The sequence below is a fragment of the Mastomys coucha genome, unplaced genomic scaffold, assembly GCF_008632895.1.
Source record: "Mastomys coucha isolate ucsf_1 unplaced genomic scaffold, UCSF_Mcou_1 pScaffold5, whole genome shotgun sequence".
Classification (NCBI taxonomy): domain Eukaryota; kingdom Metazoa; phylum Chordata; class Mammalia; order Rodentia; family Muridae; genus Mastomys; species Mastomys coucha.
In genome coordinates this window covers 14,602,458-14,624,973 of record NW_022196911.1, presented here as the reverse complement: position 1 = coordinate 14,624,973, position 22,516 = coordinate 14,602,458, and the positions used below count along the sequence as shown (strand labels likewise).

General features: G+C 46.5%; 1 protein-coding gene across 2 annotated transcripts in view; it reads right to left on the bottom strand.

Moving 5' to 3' along the window:
• Smoc2 (SPARC related modular calcium binding 2) overlaps window positions 1–22,516 on the bottom strand; it is a 127,504-nt gene that overhangs the window by 3,490 nt on the left and 101,498 nt on the right. For both annotated transcript variants that reach the window (XM_031354799.1, XM_031354798.1), the window contains exons 10-11: window positions 3,608–3,710; window positions 1,595–1,869 (exon numbers count right to left, since the gene is read on the bottom strand). In XM_031354799.1, the coding sequence (XP_031210659.1) occupies window positions 1,595–1,869; window positions 3,608–3,710 (378 nt within the window). The remainder of the gene's footprint in view (window positions 1–1,594; window positions 1,870–3,607; window positions 3,711–22,516) is intronic.

Here is a 22,516-nt window from a genome sequence, read left to right as displayed (position 1 = left end):
AAACATGAGCTTTGGCTCACTTCACTCATGGGCTGTTTGTCCTTGGCTTGGAGACTGGGGGGTCTTCCCTTTCTCCTTTCAGGGATGTACCCACTCCTTTGCTACATGGACACTTGACTTCAGATGCCCCCCTACCTCACTCTGGTCTCTGCTCAGAGTTCAGCCTCTCTCACCTGGCTGAAGTCCCTCCTTGCCCAGGGTCTCGGGGAGGTGGGGCTTCTCCAGTCTTCCTTCCTACTTTGTAATGGCCTCCGTCCGTGTACCTTCACAACCTCATTCATTCCCTCCTGGCCATGGGCAGTTGCTGTCTGTCCCCAGTGGACTCATCTTCCTCCTCTCTCCCTATTCACTGTTAGTTCCATGGTAGTATTAGATACCTGTTTCCTGCTGGCTCATAAGTACACACAGGCCAGTATCCCAGATGCCCCTGTCTCCTAAGCCCAGACTATACCTCCAACCATAGCAACTCATCAGAATTCTAAGAAGTGACTATGGCAGCAAGGAAAGCTGGACTCTACTTCCCTTAACTGTAGTCCTGCCCATTCCTCCCCAGGACCAGGTAGCTCCATTCCAGAACTTCTAAGTAGTCCCCTGATGTCCCATGAATATTCCCTCCTTTAAGGTCAACACCTGCAATAGCTCTGCCTCCAAACCCATTTCTGAGTTCGTGATTCCCAACAGCCCTCTTGTTCTGTGCTGACAGTCACCCTACTCAAAGGAACATGTTGAGCCCAGACACCCTTTTGAAGTCATCCCAACTGAATCTATACCATGTGATTTTCCAGAAGGCAAAACATCTCCCTCCTTGTATCTCTGCCCCCAGTATATGCCACGGTGACTATTCAGCATTATATAACTAAATTAGGGTCTAGGCTAGATTGCTGTCTTGGAGAAGTGATTCTTGCTAATTTATGGGAACATGGCCTTTTATTTTGAAGATCGCTATCTAAAGTCCCTTCAGCCAATTATTGTAATGCTGTCCTGACCACAACCACCCAGCTCAGAGGTAAAAGGGAGAAATGCACTCATGTTCCACACATGTTCTCCAACATGTTGATGAAGCCAGTAACCAAATCATAGAATCAAATGTCAGAACCTCAGACTCTATCCTGGAATCCTCTCTACTCCTGCTACATCTGGTGACTTAGGCCAGCCCCACAGAGAGACATGTCCAACTGCTAAGCTAGCTAAACCCACTGGGACAACTCATCTCCTAGAGGTGGTGATTGCACTGTCCCTGACCTGGCCTGAATGTTCCAGTGGAGTCTATGAACTGTGCTGGCCAGTTATCGCCAATGGTTCTGAAATCAGGAGGGAAGTCATGATTGAACAGTTAGCCACTGTGATTAGAACAGTAACAGGTTGGGCTTTAGAGCTGTGCTCAGCTCATGCTCCTGAGGCTTGCTCTCCTGGTCAGGTGACAAAATGCTGACCACCTGTGGTCATTTCTACATGGGTGACAACAGCCAATGGCATACCATGTACCTCCTATACACCAGACCGTAAGGAATCCTGTCCAATCTAGGAAGCAACCCCATCGACACAAAACCCCAACATGATTAAAGTGCAGAGTAGTGACGTAAGTAGGGCTTACTGTGGCGCTTCCTGGTGTTGGCTTTACCCTCCTCTCTGGTGACACCCAAGCAGCCCATGAGTTCCTGCACGGTGATGGACTTATCATTGTTCATATCGCAGTATTCCACAAACTTCTTCACACACTTTTTGGGCTTGGATTTCTTTCGCAGGAATCTCTTAAAGGGTTTGATTTCCTTTTTGCCAATGTCTCCGCTAGAGTTCTTATCAAGCAGCTTGAAGTACCAATGCACAACCCTCTCCTCCAGGGTGTGGCTGGGGTCTGGCTCTGACAGCCTAGAGGATGAACAACCATGTCAGGCAGAAGGCTGAAGCTGTTGTAGCCCATGACTGGCTCCCGCCTTCCCCACCCTCATGCCTGTGCCTACCCTGATGCACTAACTGATACAGCCACCTTCAAATACAAGGTAGGAAAGAAATGTGTAATGGCTCATCCAGTGTGTTCAGAACAAGGAATACCACAGCAATGTGTGCACTGTGGTTGTTCAATTGCCCAAGGCCTTGAGCTCAAGGTTGTACCCCCTGAGACCTGGGCTCCCCCTCTAGGCCAACAAGTAGCAGCATTCACCAAAGGCATCTTGAGTCCCAGGGTCTCTCCACCTTAATGTGATAATTTGTCTGCTGTGTATACAAGATAGACTTAAATAAAGGAGGTGATATCAAAAAATGTTGAAGTTGTAACTAGACAGTTTTCTTTGGCATTCTTTTAAAGCTGTACATGCTGAGATGCAGATAAGTCAGGCTGGGAGTCCAAACTTAAAGCTGTACTGTAAGGATGTCCACCTCTCCCCTGAGGTGGAGGACCTATGACATCACTCTGTGGACTACACTGTCCACTGGTTTAGATGAACCTTCTCCTCTGTGAGAGTGCAAGCATAGCAAGTAGACTCCAACAGCCTCCAGGGACTGGGCTCCCTGGCGCTACTGTGGGTCAGACACTCGGAAGGCAAGTCGGTCCCTTCTACAGTACGTAACATGAGGCTGGAATTCAGGTGACTTCTTCTGCCTTGGCTTATGAAATCGTGACATTTCTCCTTAGTGTTCCTTCTCCTCTTATGTTGTCTCCTTAGCCAAAGAAACCACAGGATGAAGGGTTTTTTGCTAAGGAGGCTTCCCATATGAGACAGCCAGGAGCTTGCTGTCTGTACCACATGGAAACAGTAATTTTAGGAAAACAAAAACATTAAAATAAAGTTTCTTTTATAAATAAGAGTGAGAGATTGTGAACACACAGGGCTGAGTTTAAGTACTGAAGTGCCACGGCCATTCACCTGAACAGGTCCTTCACCATCACCCTGTACTGTAAAGAAGTGGGCACACAGGCACCGTAAATTCTAGCATGATTCTAAACCCAAGCCTCAGTGTGCCTACAGTGTACACAGGAGAGCATCTCTAGGGAGAGCGGAGTTGGTGGGATCAATGCCCCTGTTGTACACTTGAACCTGGGTAAGATGAGCTTCACATGTGCAGAGCAGGTGTCAGCAATAAATAAGTCCCAAGACTCAGGAGGCTAAGGCGGTGGCTCTCTGAGTTCAAGGCCAGCCTGGTCTGCAAAGTGAGTTCTAGGACAGCCAGGGCTACACAGAGAAACCCTGTCTCAAGAACAAACAAACAAACAAAAAAACCCAAAAAGCCAACTTTTTTTGAGTTGCAGAATTCCAAATTATTTAAAACCCAGTAAATAAGTCTCAGACTCAGTTTCAACCTATAGATCCACCCAAAGCAAGTGTGTTCCTCTTCTCAGGCCTCGCTGGGCCCCAGGAACCCCTGAACATGAAGAGTGAGGCTGTTTTCCAGGGTCCTCCTGCTCTACAGGGTCTCTCCCTCTCCCCCTCGCTCTCCCTCTCTATCCCTCCCCCTCTCCATCCTCCTCTCCTCCCCGCCCCCCCTTAGACATTCAACTGAACTGCCTGATCTCACATGGCCACTGGCCAGGAAGAATTTAGCTTTCCAGATTCCTTCAAACTTCTGGGCTTCAAGCCAGCATATTGCTCTGCAGCATGACACAGTATACCTGCCAGAAGAGGAAGAGGGGTCAGAGACGGCATGAACCATGTCTGTGGAGAGTGCATCCAGGACACTTGTCAGAAACTCGTGCTTTTTGGCACCGGGACAACCTAAAAAAAAAATTGCAGATTTCCCCCCTCTGTTAGTGGAATTCACAAGGTATAACAGAAGTCTCTGTACAATGGGAAAAAGATTTAGTATTCAGAAATTAGCATGTTAGACTTGCTTCATATGAATGAGATGATTTGATGCCAGGTACTCTTGTACTCTTGTACCTCATGATAACCAACTGCACCACTTTAATTCATAGGTGTCGACTTTGACTCACAGCAACTATTAATCATGGTATCTAACATTTGTTGAATTATGACATGAGATTAAGATTCTCAGGCTTTAGTCTCTTGTTGATCTTTAAAGCCACAATACAGGCATGTCTGGGTGTCCCTTTGTTACATGAGGCCTCAGATACTTGGAAATATGAGCAGTCACCCACGTTCCCCCTACTGGGATTTACATAAGCAAATCTAACCCAGGGTAGTGAGTCCAGACTCTGCCAGCCATCATTACACATCTCCTGAAACCCTAAGTCTACTTAGAAGCAATATGAGGCAGATCTGTGGTTGCCTCCTTAGGGGCAGATTCATCAGTGCAGCATCTATCAAGGATCACGGGCATTCACACTTGTGAGCCTCAGAGCTGACTGTGTAGGATTTCAGCCCAAGGGTGATTCACCAATTCTGGTATCTAAAGCTCGATTTTCCACAGAGCATTTTACATGCATGGTAGCGCTTCTTTACCAACCTCCCCTGCACTCAACCCCACTTGGGGTACCTGTCTATCAAGTCTGAGATATTTTCTCCACCCTGATTTATGGCAGCTGGGCAAGAGAGACTAACATGCTAGTGTGGTTGAAGACATTTTGGTTTCATGGTTTTCTTTTAGACACTCGGGTTGTTTTGTTGTTGTTGTTGTTGTTTTAGTTTTTTGCTTGTTCGGTTGCTCTGTGTGTGTGTGTGTGTGTGTGTGTGTGTGTGTGTGTGTGTGTGTGTGTGTGTTTACTATGATTCAAAGAAATGCTAGCTGCCCATGGCAAGGATCTGTGACGTTCTAGCAGAAAACAGATGTTAGCCTTTCATAGAGTGTGTGGAACTTGAGACAAGAAAGACTGTATCTCTTCTGTGCTCAATCAAAAGAATGGATCACAATCTACAGAACAAGCCATACCCACTGGGTGAAGGGCTCTCAGAAACTGTCCTGAATCCCTGAGGCATTCCCCAGATGGGAAATGGAAGCCTGACATTGCTTTGAGTGGTTGTTGGCTCTCCAGAAACTTCTGGAAACCATCCTTGCTGGACAACTAGAGATGACACACAGGCACCGATGGTGTGAAACCATGCAGCAGGCCCATTGGATGGGGCTTCCTAACTGCCTGTATAATCAGCTGGCCCAAGATACCTCTGAAGGAGGAGGCATACTGAGAAAGCATGGTAGGCCTTTGCAAAGTCCTGAGGTGCACCCATGAACTCCCCAGTGCTTGTCAGCCTCAAGAGACTCAAAGGGGACTACGGTGATGTCACGGTAGCCATTGGTCACATCTGCTCAGAGGACCTGTAAAAAAGCAGGTAACAATCAAACTCAAGCTAGGTCCTTGCTTGGGGTGGATGTCAGGTATGAAATACTTATTTTGTTTTACAGGAGGTAACGGATAAGCCATTTATTTTAGACTCTGACATCTATGTTTGTTTTAGTGGTAGAGACATCAACAAATGGGAAAAGAACTGTACATCACATTACTACCAAAGAGGGCAGAATGAAGGAGAAGTGGCGTGAGAGACTGGTTGGAGCAGGAACCCAGGAAGCCACTCATGGCAGTCTGGGTTAGGAGAGTGAAGGGAATGTCCTACCTACATGGATGGACAGAGGTAATAGTGGAGATGTGAGAAAGAGACCCAGACAATGTGCCAGGGATCTCTACAGGCTTTACCTTCCAGTTTTGTGCTGACTGGCCACCAGGTACCTTGGGCTGACTTGTTCCCTGTGAGAATTTCAGAGCCCTTTGCCTCCACTACAGAGCCCAGAGCCATACTGCCTTTGTGATACATGGACTGGGGCATAAGAACATTCCCAAAGGCCAAGACAAACAGATAGGAGACGGACTGACCTGCTCAGAAGAGAGCGCTAAGAGCACCCATTGCCCTTGAAGGTGATGGCTTGCCAGATATGAAACGTAGCTGCACCATGGTGCCAAAGTGTGTCCCTGGGAATATGCACGCTGACAAACATCCAAGAGAACTGACCTGGCTTGAGGTAAAGGGCCAGTGACTCCACGTGGCCTCACAGTGGTCTGGTGTTGTAGACAGAAGTCAATTCATTCTGCAGATACCAATTCCCATGCCCGTAATCCTAACCTGCCCATCCATCTCAAGAGCAGTGAGCCCTTGGTTTCTTCTGAAACATTACGTCTCTGTCAGGACCACAGGCTAACAGGAAATACAAGACTCATGGGTAACGCTTCATGGCTCCAATCTGTCTTCTTAATCAAGCTGCCTGTCCTGGGGCCTGGTGGAGTGTTTCCAAGAATAGTGGCATTCCAGGGTAAGTGTCAGGATCAAGCATGCAAATCTTGATCTAACAGGACAGTCAATTTATTTAGGGATACTTCTGCTAGGAGGATATTCTTCCAGTAAATGCAGAACTGAGTTCAGAAGTCCTTGGTCCTGCACTCACTTCTCCAGAATTTCATTTTCAATGCCTTAAAAAAACTGTTTGTTTTTTTAATCTTTCAAAAGAAATGTGTTCTGCACTTTCTATGAAAAACTCTTATTTAAAAAACAGACTTCTTTTATTTAAAAAGTACTGATTTCAGTAATTTTGCTTATGCTTATGATTTATTTTTTTTTCCAGTACGAATTTACACATGTTCATGATGGTTCTCTTGATTGGAGGGCAAATTTCCTCCGTGGATCATCACGATGAATGTAAACTTTCTCCCAGTAAGCTACATGGCATGCCTGGCTACCACAAGGAAACCCCACGCAGAGCCAATGGAGGCAACGAACAGTTTATTGAGAGAAGAGGCTGGGTGATCCTAACCTGGGTCTTAAACCCTTGCTGGTTAGGCATAAAGAGATGTTAGCCTGTATGCCAATGAAACATTGTGAGATTAGGGAAGGCCACTGGGATAGGAACCCAGGCCTTGAACTGGTCAATGTCACTGAACCCATGAGTCTGAATTATTTGGTTGATGACATGTTTTAGATTTGTGGAAACATTCTTAGTTTAAAAAGTCTACTTTGAATTATAGCATTGAACCTGATATACCAGCCAAAATACCCCTCTGTCTGCAGTGACTTCTCGGTGAGGAGCTACCAGAATACTGTTTTCTCCAAGCTTAGAGTTTCCTTGAACATTCTTGAACAAGCATTTCTAAGGACTGCAGAGTCTGGGATAGCATAATGTTAGCAGAGGCTGGACCACAGCTTCCAGCTCATGGCACAAAATGTTCCACCTGATGTTTGAACCCACTTCAACACACAGGTTCTCCCCTGCACCATGCCAGCTTTAGATAATCCACAGCCTTGAAAACTGATGAATCTGTTCATATTGAGAGACACAGAAATACAGAAAGACATGAAGAGATAGAGGTGTGAATCTTACACCAACTTAGTGGAAATCTAAAAGTGAATGGTCTTCGAAACTACAACCAGGTTGGGTTAGAGGGGTTCAGTGTACTGACCCTGTGCCTGAGCAAGATCAAGGCCTCTGAGTTCTTCCCACTGCTCTTAAGGCCACAGTGATGGGGATGAGAGGCCAGATTCACCCTTCCTGGACAACCATCCTAGTGTGCATGTGGTCAGAGTGGAGGACAGTCTTCAGGTGACTTCAATCTCCTTGGTGAGGGGTTAGTGAGAAAGGGAAGGTGGGCAGCCTTGTGAGCAGACAAGAGGCTGCTGTAGGCCAAGCCTAATGGAAGCCTATCCTGTGTACAAGGAAGACTCCATGACATTGAGTATGGGGAGCTGGGAAATGGGTTTGGCTGAGAGGTCTGGGACTTAAACAACTAGTAATGATCCATGGCTACAAGGCCTCCAAAACATGGTATCACAAATATTCCCAGAAGGTGGCTGTTCCAAGTAGGTACTGTCTCCTCCTTGCTAAGTCACAGACACGTGCTGCTGATGTGCCCTGGGACACAGGACCCATTCCTCCATCAACCCCCTGCTCTCTTTCCTTACGCACACTTAATACCTTCTTAACATTTAAATTTAGAACTATGAAAAGAATCAAAATTTAGGCAACCAGGAGTTAGGAAAGTTTGCTCAGCTGCTTGTGTTTAGCTGCCTGCAACTTGTTACAGGTGTGAATAGCCAATCCGTTAATCCTTCCTCCAGGCTGGACCCCACAGAGGGTTTAAGATCAGGAAGTGCTAGAGAAAATCTCACCAAACTTTCCAAGTGTAAGATTTAAAAAGAAAACCAAACTCGTTCGTGTGTTAACTCTATCTTGCTATTTTCTATATTTCTATACTTGAAATATTTATGTTCAGATCTCATTATGGTTCAGTGTACTTCCTGTATTTTAAAGCATAGTTCCTGGGCTCCAGGATGCATGTTAAGGAGTTTACACTCAGACATTGGTGGAAATCAGCTCTTGTTTAGGAGCCAAGGCCCAGGAGAGAGCACATGGCTGGTCAATGGCTCCCACTGACCTAATCCTTCAAAGAAGCTACGGCTATAAGGTCTTGGGACTTTTCTTAACAAACATATCAGAAAGCCTTTTTCTTGGCTTAAGGCTCCATCGGTTAGGCATCAGAAGAATATACACTAGGAATCTCAGGGACATGTCTGAAATACCAGCTGCCTAGGCGTTTATACTCAGGCCAACCACGCTGGTCCCTGTAATCTCTCTGAGTTTCCCAAGTGCATCGGTGACATTTGTCAAGGGCCTTGATGACAGCCATGACTCCAGCCCTCAAGGTGCTTGTAAAGGGAAGTGCTGCTGAAGAGATATTGAGAGAGTAGTCAAGAGGAAATCTCTGCGTCACTTCACAGGGCTCATGGGACTTCTCTGGGTTCCTGTCTGTGTCCTTCTTACAAAACCTAATGGCACGGGCCTCCTGAGGCTGAGTGAGCATCTTTGGACACATTCCACCTCGTAATATGGCACTGTAAGTCTCTTCTAAGAGTCAGAGATAGTTTTGGTGCCTGGTCCCCACTCCAGTTTGGAGTCTGGTCTGGTCTCACTCTGTCATGGAGCAGAATAAACATATACTGCTGCTTGATGTCTTCCTGAGCCAAGGTCGTACAGAAACTGCCCAGGTAAAAGCTTTCTAGAACTGAACTGTCAATGTTTTTTGTTTTTTGTTTTGTTTTGGTTTTGATTTTTTTCGAGGCAGGGTTTCTCTGTGTAGTCCTGGCTGTCCTGGAACTCACTCTGTAGACTAGGCTGGCCTCGAACTCAGAAATCCACCTGCCTCTGCCAACCAAGTGCTGGGATTAAAGGCGTGCACCACCACCACCCAGCCAAACTGTCAATGTTTTAAAAACATTTGATTGCTAACAGTACTCCAGGAAGCAACTCCAGTAATCCAGAGGCCATGGAGTCGAGGCTGAATAATCATGTTGTGGATGGGCACAGAGTCAGAGACCAGGCAATCAGGAAAGAAATAAAGCGCACAGGCTTGGGTTCAGCAAGAACAAGCTCTGACCACATACACAGTCTGAGATGTCTAAAGACATCAACACCTGGGTTGGTAATTTTCTGTATACATCCTAAGGAGGCATGTCCTCCTTGGAAGTCCCTGGAATTGAATGCTCAGTCAGTCCAGTTGGCTTCTTCAGGCTCCTAAGAATTGTCAGGAGTCCAAACACAGAACAGAAAGTTCTTTGATCTCTATAGCTCACGGTATCTTCATTTTTTAACTTTGAAACAGAAATGAAGGCTGACAGAGAAGAGAAAGCGACTCCTGAGACAGTTAGCCTTGGCATACTTATGTCAGCCTGATGTAGTTAGACATTGGCAGGGAATTTGCCAGAACACCTACATTCTTAAAACAGTTTAAGTTAGTTCCAGCATGCACACTGATGTACATTTTGATAATGAATACTATAAGAAATAGTGCATCATCAATTCCCCCCCCCCATGGCACTGCTGAGAGGGTGGCAGGTCTGTGGCACATACCAGGAAGAGTCTGGGTGACTACTAATAAAAGGCTGTGTGTAAGGGATGTGGGCAGTCTCGCCTCCCTAGAAACTGCTGTAAGCCTTCAGCGTCAGCGTCAGCCTCTGTCTTAGTATCTAGACTGACCTCCAGGCAAAGCCATCGGCCCACAGGATGATCAGAGAAACAAGAAAAGAAACAAGGGCCCAAGCCCAACAAAGACTGCTCTGTTCTGAAAATCCTCTCTCTGAATAGTCTCTCTGAAGCAACAAGAGTCTTATATTCTGGTCAGTTCATTAGAACGTGTCCATACGTGTCCAGGTCTGCAGGGGAAGGCAGGCCAGGCTCTTATCAATCAGTGTGCACAGAAATCTCTGGAAGCATTTCTCTCTTCGAAGGTAAACTTCCATTCTCCTTCCCATGCCCTTAGCCCTCTGTCTAAACTTTGTGTCCTTTCTTTGAGTATCATTTAAAAAAACAAAACAAACCAGTAAGGTCCTAGGTTGATGCTGAGCCTCACTGGAGACTGAGAAGGCCTTATGAGGCTCATGGGCTTCAGGTTTCTTAGGGCCCATCATTTTCCTCTTGCCTGTCACATCAGTTCCAAAGAACACAACAAAGCTCATGACTATTGGCTTGGAAACCCCAGACCTGCTCATCCTCAGCCCTCCTCCCCACCCACTGCAGCTGCCCCTTGACAGTGCTCCCTCCATGTCACCCTAGGCAGCTTTCCTTCCTTCTTCTACATCCCTTGCGTCCGCAAAGCTACTGCTAATGGCAGCAATAAAGTAAAGCACTTCCACAGGCTGCCACAAGTGTATCAATCAACATGGACACTAACGCAGTGAATGGCGTAGAGTCTAAGGAGGAGGCTCCACTCAACAGCCCACACGCTAGCTCCCACCTTGACCTCTGTGCTTCTCCTGGGACCTCACTTCCTGTTCTGTTTCTATGGCCAGTACTCAAATGTTCTGTATCAGCATTGTCTTGGGTACTCTGGAATGACTGAGTTGGTCACGTTTGTCTTTCTATTGTCCATACTATGATTCATATTGTAGGTGCCAAGGCATTGTCTGCTGGGAGCTCTGGGATCCATGGCATAGGCGAGGTACTTAGTAAAATGCTGTACATAGACTACTTACCAAAACTTCACATGGGCTTCCCCTGGTGCTTAGTCCTGAGACTTTCCAGAGCTCAGGATTCATCTCCAAGATTATGAAACAGAAGACACAACACATGTGTCCTAGAATTCTCTAGGGGGACCTGATCTGACTTGGTTCCCAGAGGCAGGAGAAGGCAAGCTAGCTAATGAAGAAAGTTGCTGAGTCACTGTAACCTACTGTCCTCAAGAAGGGGGAATAGGACTTGTGTGGTTTCTCATCAACACTCACAGAAAGCACACAGAGATGCACTGCTCTTGTCTCAACTGGACAAGCCACTAGGCTTCAGGAGGCTCCTGAAGACAGCAGGGGACAGAGGAAACTTCTGTACTCGGAACCCAGTGAGACATTGAGGTGGAGCAGAGTCACCCACTCAGTCATAGTGTTAACTAGCTTACATCCACCTTGCATCAATGACAGTCTGGTAGAGCCATGGCCAGGAAAAGTTGTAAGATTCTGTCTTCAGCCTTGTCTTTTGCAGAGCACTTCACAATGCTATCAGTGAAGACAAGCATTAATTACCTAGCAACCAAACTCAGAAATAGTGCAAAGATCATCTCTTTCTCAATAGGTTGGATAGCCAAAGTTTTAAAATTTATGATCCAAATCATTATGATTATTAGAATATTGAGGTAGCGCCAAAAGGAAATAGAATGGCCTAACATCATGCACCTAGACTGTGCAAGCCTGAAATGCCAGTGTTCTTCAGGAAATGACTACTCGCTGACCTAAAACACTTAGTGGATAATAAATACCCGCACAGTCATATCAGCCACTGGGAACAGAAACATTCCCTTTATGATGATGGAAGAGGGATGGTTTTCATAACTGGCTTCTGGTTTTTAGACTTTTAAAATAGTTATCTTGTAAAAAAAAAATGTGAAGAATAGCAAAATTATTGGTGTCTGGCACATTTGACATTAGTATTCTGGAAAATTAGAACTACTGACTGCATATGGCTGAGCACTTTCTGGGAAAACAACTAATTAAGGACTCGCTGTGGAGGCTACTGGAATGGGGCCTTGGCAGAGTTGCTGCTTCTTGGGTGTCTCTGGTGTTACACAGTCTCTAGTCACCATCTAACTCCAGCAACCGCTAACAGACCAGCTACCAAGCAGCCTCTTGTCATTTGAAAAGCCTGGAAGAAGATGACAGAAGGGAGTCCATCTGCTTTACCATTTCCAGCTCATTGGGGCATCAAACCTGAAGAGTGGAGGGAGGGGAATGCTCTAACTCAATGATTCCAAAAAATTCCATCTAAATCTACAACATGGCCAAGTCACTCAACTGTTCCCTTCTCCTCCAGGCTGTCACTCAAGGGAAAGGGCCCAAGAAAGTCCAGGAAAAGAGTTCAGGAAAGTGGCAAATTCTCTAAGCAAAGACTATGCCCATCTGACCCATCTCCCCATGACCCAGCCAATGATTTCAATGGCTTATGTGAAAATTACTGCTCATTGAACGTATCTAACACCAAGATGCAACAGGACCACATGGAAAGCATGGGAAACTCTTCTGAAACACAGACTCTCGGGTTCTTGGCTTTCTTCATTCTGGATGCCTAGGTCTGGTTTCTGGGTGTTGTTCCTCTCTGTCTATTCTCATCTCCCTCCTCCTAAATAAATCAGCTCAAAGACAATGTCTTCTTGGTTCCTCTGATGAGGACTTCCTCTTCTGTACAATCCAACGCTGTTCGCCAGTGTATCCTCACCATGAATTCCACCTCACGGGAGCCAGCTCCAACCTTTACTGGTGTCTGGCTGGGGACAGTGTTTGTTGCATTTAGGAAAATAGACCCAGCCATATATGTTTGGGTTCTTGCTACCTTAGCAATCTTGGCAAGAAAAGCCATGCATGCAGCATCCTCACCGCAGATGAGCAAGATGCTGCAATCTTCCCATGGTTCATCCAGATACCGCCCTAGAGAACTTGGAACTTCTTTGCAGAGTAGGAGCCAGGCATTCTCACAGGGTATGACTATATAACCAGGTGACTGAATGAGAGGGCTTAAGAAGGGAGCATGAGAGGCGCAGAGGGACACGTTAGCGTCTCATACGTGACATCACTTCCATGCGGCAGGGAAAGTGGACCATGGACTGAGGATAAGAATCCTACCTTAAAGCCCAGGGGCCCAGTGCCTGCTAATCTGCTCTCAGACTCAACTACTCCCTAAGTGGTGTATCTGCTCAATAAAGGTCAGAACAATCTAACTCATTTCCTGATGACGCTTGGGTTGTAGCAAGGAGAATATTGTTAATGTAAAAAGTGCTATTTCAGTGTGGGGATTCCTTCCTATGGAAAGACACACCAGATGGTCTATATGTCATAATCTCAGACAAACTGAAATTTCCCAGGTGACCACTAGACTATTTAATTTAATCTTTGGAGCTGTGAGTTCATGAAGTCCATGTAGTGGGGCAGCCCTGACTCTCTGATGACCCTCTGTGGAACCTCATACAGTAGAGGGCCAATCACAAAAGAGTAATGTTTGGGTTGCCTCAGGAGACCTGGTCCATCTTGGTTATTTGTGTTCAGGAAGAATCAAAAGCAGACAGTGGAGACAGTGAGAAAAAATGCACATGTGTCAGAGAACATGAAGTCAAGACCACAGACAAACCTTGGTAGAGTAACCACATACTGGTGGCTAGGAAAACGTATGGACAAGCACTATGCCCATACACAGTGGGCAACAAGGTGAGAACACATGTGCTTGCCACCCAGGGCGGTCCTCTCAAAGTAAGCAGAGCAGTGAAGATTATGTTTGCCAAGGAAGAAGTGGTTTTCAAAAGACATGGCCATCATCTCCTCACCCTCTGTCCTGGATCTTTTCTGGCCTTTATCCTGAGAGATAGGATAATAAACCCCCACCTGGTCATCATGCATAAGACACACTGAAACCCAGCTCCAGCAGCAAGTACCTGAATGGGTGCCAGTGCTGGTGGGAGGCCAGGTGAGGTGTCAGTGGAAGATCTGAGGGGTGCTAGAAAGAGCAGAGTACCCCAAGAGTTTTTACAGAGGCCTCTATTCATCTCTCTTAACCCTATAGAAAACTTGTTAAACAAGCCAGTCTGGGTAAAGCTGGGATGTAGGAAGGGGTTATAATACAAATGAAGGAATAACTTACACTGGCTAAATGCTGCTGGCTTTGCATTTGCAAACAGGCTCTCTCTGGATTCCATCCCCAGCTTGTTTGGCAGAACTGAGTCGGATTATCTCCCACAGATTTTACCTGCCCCTGCTCCAGACTCCATCACCTAGACTTCACTTAAACCCAGGGCTTAAGGGAACAGGAATCCAGTTCCATTCTGAATGGAATGTTGTCACCTCGTGCTTATACATATTTATAGGTTACGTTAATAACCTGAAGGATTTTCTATACTGCTAGAGTTTTACTTGGGTGGCAGCCACTGGATGGGGAAACTGGAAGCTATGTTTTGCTTTCAATAATGCTTCCATCACCACCATCCTGTTTCCTCAGTTTAAAGGTGGCACAGCCTGCAGCGCTGGGGCACATGTGCCTCCTGTCTGCTTCACACCCTGTCCTGGTAGGCTGTCCACCAGATATCAAATCCCACAAGTGGTGGGACCTGGACAAGAACTGCAGGCTGTGAGAAGCAGAGGCCTGATACACTTTGTGCAAGGGAGATCCTCAGTCTGGCTCTGTGCCTGGCTTGGATCACACTAATCAGTCTCAGTATCACTGGGCTCTGTATTCTCATTGCCTTGTTGTCACAGTGGGCCCTGGCCCTCTGCATCCCAGTTAGGAGAGCAGCATGCTGGCTCTGGTGAACGCTGCTCTCCTTCTGTATGACTGCACAGTGCCCCAGTGTCCTCTGTATCTGTTGTTTTAAAGGTCGGTGAAAGCCTCAACTAAGGCTCCAGGACCCCAGGCCCACAGGACCACATGGCACCCTCCAGCAAAGGCCTGTGTGGAGAAAGGGCTTGACTCTAGGAAAATGACAAACTTCTCGGCAAAGGGCACACCTTCTATCATGGTGAAATATGTAGGAAAGAAGTTAGCATGAAAAGAAAATGAGGATGGAGAATTGAGGCAGAAGAGGAGCTATGCTAATATGCAAAAGGTCCTGTATGTCATCCTGTTTGATGGCAGCAGCTAAGGCAGGAGGAAATAAATGGTAGTCACCGTGACTAGACATGCAGGTTATAAAACACACTTTCTGACAGAGGACAAGGAGGAGCCTCCCCGTGTACGATGAAGCAAAAACTCTGTGAGGGGTGACTCCTGCCCCAGTGTGGATAAAGAGGCCACTTTAGTGGGTGGGCAGTTGGGACAGGTGCTGAAGTCACAGGCCTAAGCCAAGCCTGGGGCCAGTACAGTCATGGGTAGAGGTCTTATAGGTGGCTGGCACATGACCATGGCTCCCCAGCCCACTGCCACTCAGACTATGTTCTAGGCTGTCTTAAAATAGGGCCATCTCCTCACACACATTCCTGTAACTATATTTATTCAGGGAGAGCCTGACAAGCAAGGTTCTCCTCTTAGGATTCCCTGGGACGAGCCAGTGAAGACCCATTTGTCTCAAACTCAGATGGAGATGGTCAGCATCAGACTAGGACCCTAGGCAGAATGCTCTCCCACTGCAGAGCTATCAAGCAAGCTCACCCAGCTCAGGTACTTCCAGAGTCCATTCAAACACACAGGATCAGCCAAACACATGGGTCAGTCAGGGAGCTGAATTTTTATAGGCATATTCCAGACCGAGAAGTACATCAGGCAGATACGACCAGATGCCTTCAAATGCAGCCTAAAGTCTCAATGCAGATGCTGGCCTACAGCCCAGTGGCCTGGTGAGCTCATATAACAGTCCTGAAGAATGTTGAGAGTCCGGGTTGCTCTGACAACAGGACTCCAGTAGTGATAACTTAGTTTTAGGATGAGTGCCCAGTAGCCCTCTTTTTGGCCTTTGTTGGCCACAAGTCATCATATACAATGGGACCATACAAAGGGACAAACCTACATATGGGGAATGGTGGGCTTAGGGGCAGCATGGTTGAACTTTCCCAGTACCATGTCTGATCTCGCTCTTCAAACTATGTGTGACTTCTGTCTGCTACAGCCTCCCCACAGACTCTTGCTTTGGTAGTTAAAAGGTCACTCTAATCACAAGAGCTTGTGTGAAAGCAGTAGTGAGAATCTGAACCTGGTCCTACTGAGTTCTTCTAAGAAGGACTCAGAGCACACAGGCCAAAACCAGCTTCCAGGAATCTCCACCTCATGCCTAGATGCTGCCAAATTCCTACAGCCATGACCTCAGAGGTGGAGGAAACACTGTCTTTGCTGAAGGACACGAGTGCTTCCCAGAATTTGTCCCACCTGCAGCTATAGGGACCAGCTCTTATAGAAAGAATCTTCTTAAAAGCATCACCTGCCAATAAAAGAGCATATGGCCAATGAGCTGAGGCAGGAAATAGGAGGCGGGACATCCAGAGAGAATTCTGGGAAATAATTGGAGGCAGGAGACAATGCTGAGGAGATGGATATAAACCAGCTGGCCACTGAACTCAGGTGAGAATAAACAGGATAATGACTTACAAGCTAGTTGGAGAACAAGCCAAAGCTTATAGGCTAGACATTTATCAATAAATAATTAGTCTCAGAGTTGTTATTTCTGGGAATTAAATAGTTGGGAGGAAAAACTAGATTTTACAGGCTTTGAAGTGCCCTCTTCTCCCTTGTGGACTGTAGAGGGGTGTGTATGGGTATCCACAGGGGAGGGGCAGGGTGTGATGGGCTGTAGCCCAGCTCCTTGCTGATTATCTAGACACAAAACAACTGTCTATTTCTACTAACTTAGAAGCTATACGGCCTCCCAGATGCCATGCGCAGAGGATGCTGGGTGGCAAGTTCTGGGAAGCCATTCTGTGCAGAAAGAGTATGTGTCTCAAGAATGAAGTGCTGGCTACTCATGGCCAGACCAGAGCAACAGGCAGCGGTGGAGCTGTTTGTATGTCTATATCTGGGTGTCTGCTTTATCCCTCTCATCACTCCAGAAAGAGTTCTCCATTAGAAAAACTACAGAGATAAAACTCCCACTGTTAGATTGACTAAGCAAGTTGCCTGGGAAGGTGGGAAGTAGTTACCATCTAACAAGATGGTGTGAAGTGACAGCAGGTCTCTCTGCTGAGCATGTCAGTGTGCCCCAGAGGTGTCCCGACATGACAGGCATCACAAGTCCTCAAGCTTTGAGCACCTCTGTGACTTCACGAGACCCTGCTGACAAGACAGCAGGGTGGGGACTGAGAAAAGCATCAAGTGTTGTCTGGGGACAAGGGGATCCCACAGGCTCAAGAAGCCGATTAGATAGGAAGAACCCAAGGGAAAAGATAGACTAGCAATGCTGCCCACCAGCAGCAACCTCCTCAATCATCCCAGGAATTTCTGAAAGTCAATTAGCACATAAGGGGCAGCTGTATCACCCTTTGTCAGACAGAGACTCCGTTTCACTGAGACTGACTGCCCTCAGTTTGACAAGTCAAACGAGAACTAGAATAAACTATTAAATCATGCTCAAGGGCAAAAAAAATCTAGAAATTTCTAGGCCCTGCTATTATTCATTATAAACCATGCTTCCTTCTATTTTTTTGGCTAAACAGGAGCATCCCATTTGCCTGTCATCTATCTACACAGGAGGGCACAGAGGTCTTGGTCTGAAGAAAGTTATAAAAAGAATATAATACAGTTTTTGCTTCCAGCAGGGTCTTTTCATAGCTCTGCCAGTTATAGCTGTAACCCCAGATGCCTGCCCAGAATCACCTCAGGGAGCTGGATGTGGCTGCCTCTGCCCATGGACTTTCTTTAGCAGGTGACTGTCACCTCCCAATGCCTGTGCCTTTTACCTGAGAGACCTGACTCAGCATGGTTAGGGATGCTAATGAATCTTGACAAAAGCCTCTCAGAATTTAACCCAAACCTACTCAGGTGTCAACAGAGATCTTAACCAACACCAATCTTTGTTCTTTCTCCCAGTTTTTCTAATCCCCCCTTCTTTTTGCCTAGGGCATGGATTTCAAAGTACTGAAACTAAGATCTTGATATCCAGGCCCCAGATCCTGGAGAGTAGAGGCGATTCTTCCATACCTGTTCCTGTACCCTCAAGAGTTCCCAGCTCTGTCTCTCTGTCTCTCTGTTTCTCTGTCTCTGTCTCTGTCTGTCTGTCTGTCTGTCTGTCTCTCTCTCTCTCTCTCTCTGTCTCTCTCTGTCTCTCTCTCATACACACACACACCACACACACACACACACACACACACACACACACACACACACACACACGCGCGCAACGTGTTGGAAAGGAACAACTCACATTGCCAAAGAGGAGTAAGATTCTGACCAGCTCTTGATTCAAACACACTGTGGGTACTGGGGGTGAAACTTGATTTTAGATCGCAGAAAACAGTTTAGTAGGACTGAAGAGAAGGGCAGCAAAAGAAAACAGTGTCTGAGTGGCTGCACTCGGTGAGGCGAGGCAGCAGTCAACATGACAAGCTAATGGTGTCCCCTCACTTCACAGCTCACCAGCCTGGGACATGTGCCACCTGAAGGCTGTCACTACTCTCTGGAATCCAAACCATCCCAGAAATAAGACCAACTCAAAAGCCCTCAGAGGAAACTACATGAGAGTCGGAGCTGGGGCTTAGGATAAAAACACAAAATGTACAGAGAAGGGAGCTGGGGGACTGCTCCTCAGCAAACTCTTTGCCCTGCAGCCATGAAGGTTGAGTTTGCTCTCCCGAATCAACAGAAAAAAAAAAAAAAACAGTCAGGTACTGCAGCAATCCCTTGGAATCCTAGTGCTGGGGAGGTGAAGCAAGCGAATCCTAAGGCTGCGTGGGCAGGCAGCCTAGTCAAACGGGTGAGCTTCAACCATCGAGAGATCCTGCCTCAGAAATCAGCATCCAAGAAGTGTGCTCATACATATGCCTGGTGATGCAGGGCCCTCGCAGTGCCTTTCCATCTAAGCCATCCGCTAGACGGATGTATTATGATATTCTGAGGAGCTTTCAACTTGGCTATTGTTGAGTCTTAAAGAGAATCAGATTAGTCCTGGGCAAAGACTAAATGGATAGAGTGAGCTAAGGTCAGGGGAGAGCAAGCTGGATATTTCTTCCAACTAGGTTATTTTAGATAAATGGCTTTAATGACGAGGGAGGAAATATTTGTAATAGAATGAAGATTGTTTAGAAATAATTAAACATATCTGGTGTTGCCTGAGGACAGTGTGTCCTCGTATGGTTTTGAAGCCGTCTCTGAAATGGTGCTTAGGCTGTGTCTGGCGATCTTTCTTTGGTGACTGAGACTGACTTAAACTTCATTCTGTCTCATTTCTTCATAAACACTACCCTCCATGCGTTGGGGTCAAGTAGCTTATCCAAAACTGGTGATGAACCTGCCCAGCCAAAGCAATGAACACACAGTTCTAAAAAGCTATGGCTGATGGAGCACTGAGTCAAAGAGCCGGCCCAAAGCCAGGACTCCTAGGGCTCTCTGTTGAATGTCTCTCCTGTTGGTTCACATGTCCTTTAACACTGGCCCTGGGCTACTTGGCAAATCCATGGGTATCCTGTGAATGAGGTATTCATTATATTAAAATATTGGGAAACAAGGAATCAAATAGAAGCCTGCAGATCTTTGGAATACTTAGTTGTTTTTTGAAATTTGACCATCTGTAAACACTCTTCCCTGTCAGTGTACCTCAGCACTCCTGGATGAACATCCATGTGATGGGAAATGTATTTGAATTCTACTGCTGCCTCCAGCTCCCTACATTGCACCGGGCTGGGCCTGCTGCACAAACTATGCTTACTGAATGAAAAGGATGGGAAGATGTACCTGCCCTTTGTGGTCCTCCTGACCTCCCTGGTGTCCTACCAAGCTAGTATGGTTTATACCTTCCCTATCCTCCCAGCCCCTTTGCTAGCTGATTTGCCCAGGTCACCAAAGCTTTCTAAACATCATGGCATTGGTTCTGCGGATGACATATAGGTGAGTCACTGCCATGTTACCACTAATCACGGCTAGCTGCTTAGTTGGGCCCCGTGTACAGCTATCCACCCAAGGCTATTATCTGCAGGATGATGTTCATGGTAGTGAGCATAGAATAGCCAACTGAGAAGGGTCATTAAAGCACGGGATGCTGACACGTGTCTAGTCTCTACATCGAAGCTGGCCCTGCTGCTTATAAAGATGAGGTCTATGAGTAAGGCTGGTAGCCTCTCAGACTCTTTTTCACTAAGAACCACCACCGATCTGGTACCAATCCTCTCCCTACCTGCCTGGCTACCCCATGTGTGTGTATGTTTGGGGCCTAGGGAAGCAGATGGCAGGAACAAGCTTATGTAAGCAGAGGGACACACATAGCTTCACCCGCATGTTGACGTTTAGAGAACCGTGTATGAAGCACAGTCTGAGCTAACACTGTAGCTCAGCTAGTAGATCATGCAAGAGGCCTTGGCTTGGCTTCTCCAGCACCACAGAAAACAGGTGAGGAGGCAGGCGTCTGTAAAACCAGAACCCAGGAGGTGAGCAGGCAGATCTGGAGTTCAAGGTGATCCCTCGTGACATAACAAGTTCAAGGTCAGCATAGGCTACATGAGACCCTGCCTCCACTTTTTTTTTTTAATGACAAATAAATAAACAAGCGTAAAGCCACCATGTTCCCGGCTGACTCGTGTCTGAATTCAGTACTTTAATCTGACAGGAGAAAGCATGGAAGTTGACATTTGGTTTCTACAAGAGAAGCATTGCCATCTCTCGCAGTCAGGGAATCCCCTGGCTGTAGACAGTGCTGACTGCTGTCTGCCCACCCTCTCGGTAAGAAAGGTAAACGCCAACATCTCCATGCCCCATGCAACGCCTGGCAAGAATGCATAGCGTAGGCTCTCATTACCTTCAGGAAGCAAGCTAAGCTGTGCCTAGGGCGAGGTGAGGACCGTTGTCTGCTACTCAGAAAGTCATAATTAATTTTGAAGCAATTTAGAATCATGCTAAAATACTGCTTGAAGAAGACAGGGGCCACTTAATGGTTTGAGTCAAGGGTTATAATCACGCCTGCGATTTCTGTGGACTGACAAGTAGAGAACACACTCCTGAACCCCTTCCTCCTTTCACTGGGTAGAAAAAGCTGAGTTATAAAGAAGGCGGCAAACTTCCGGGATCAGTTACCATCCGCACTCTGGAAATGTTTATTCGATTAAAGCCTTATGCCACAGGTAAGGCATGTGGCTCAGTTGGTAGAACGTTTGCTTAATGTCCGTGCACCAGACCCCCGGGTCTAGTTCTCAGTGCAGCACACCCTTTTGTAAGTCTAGCACTCAGGAGGTAGAGGCAGGAGGATTGGGAGTTCAAAGATCACCTTCAACTATGCAGCGAGTTACTAGAGGCCACTGTAGGCCTATCTCAACAAAAACAAAAATTTAAAAACTCAAAAAAGAAAGAGACTGATGTGAATTGAAACCAACAAATGTTTCTCAATGCTGGGTTGCCAAAGGACAGCAAGAGAAAGAGACTCGGGATCCCTTATTCTATGGTCTCTGGTGGCCTTGTGCTGATAGTAAGGAGCTGGAGGACTGGGTCTCACCCAAGGGAACCTGTGGGGTACAGGAAAGGGGCAAAAAAGAGTAGGTCCACATCTTCACCTGGTATCTCAAGCCCTGGGTACACAGGAGTACCCCAAACAGGGGCGTCCTGCATCGTGATAGAGAGGCAGGGAGGGATCCCTGGAAGGTAAGTCCTAAAGGAAGAAGGGAACAAATTTCTAATAAAGATCACACTGAATTCCTCACAAATAGCTCTTTAGTCTCAAGAGAGTATGAGGATAGGAAGAGTGGTATAGGTGGAATAATGGGGCAGGTACATTGTTCAACACACCCATGAGCTTTTTAAAAAGATCTTTTAAAACGTATGTTTAATTATGTTTGTGTGTGGCTATGCACATATGGATGCAGGAATATCAGATGGCCTTGGAGCTGGAGTAACGACAAGAAGCACAGATGTGAGGGCTGGGAGCCAAAGCTGGTCCTCAGCAAGAACAGTACCTGTTACTGACCACCGATCTATCTCCCTAGCCACTCAGTATGTGGTACTTTAATTAGGAGCAAAAGAAGAGAGATTCACCTAAGGGGGAAAGAGGGCTCTGTGACTATTTTATGTTTTCATTAACCTGGTTTTTACGTTTCTCAAAGCCACTGTAAGACAACCTGACAGAAGCCCCTGACATGAGAGAACTTTGAGGAACCACCTCTTTCCATATACAGACTGATGCTAGACTCCAAAGACCAAGTCGTCTCTTGCTATCAATGGGCATGAGCTACAAAACAGGGAAGGGCAGCAAGCAGTCTTCCCAGCTTGACATTGGAGCTGGAGGCTGCTGAGCTGGAAGGAAGCAACACAGAAAGGAATGCATGTCTGCACAGAAGAAAACTCACCCCTCAGCCTATGTCACGTGAAGCTTCACCTACCAGATGGTTGTTGCGTTATTGTGGAAATAAGTTTCTCCTTCTTACAAAGAAAATGCTGCACCCTGGAGTTAATTCAGGACTTTCCTGGATTTCTCTCCTAATAAGGATAATAAGTTCCAACTAAT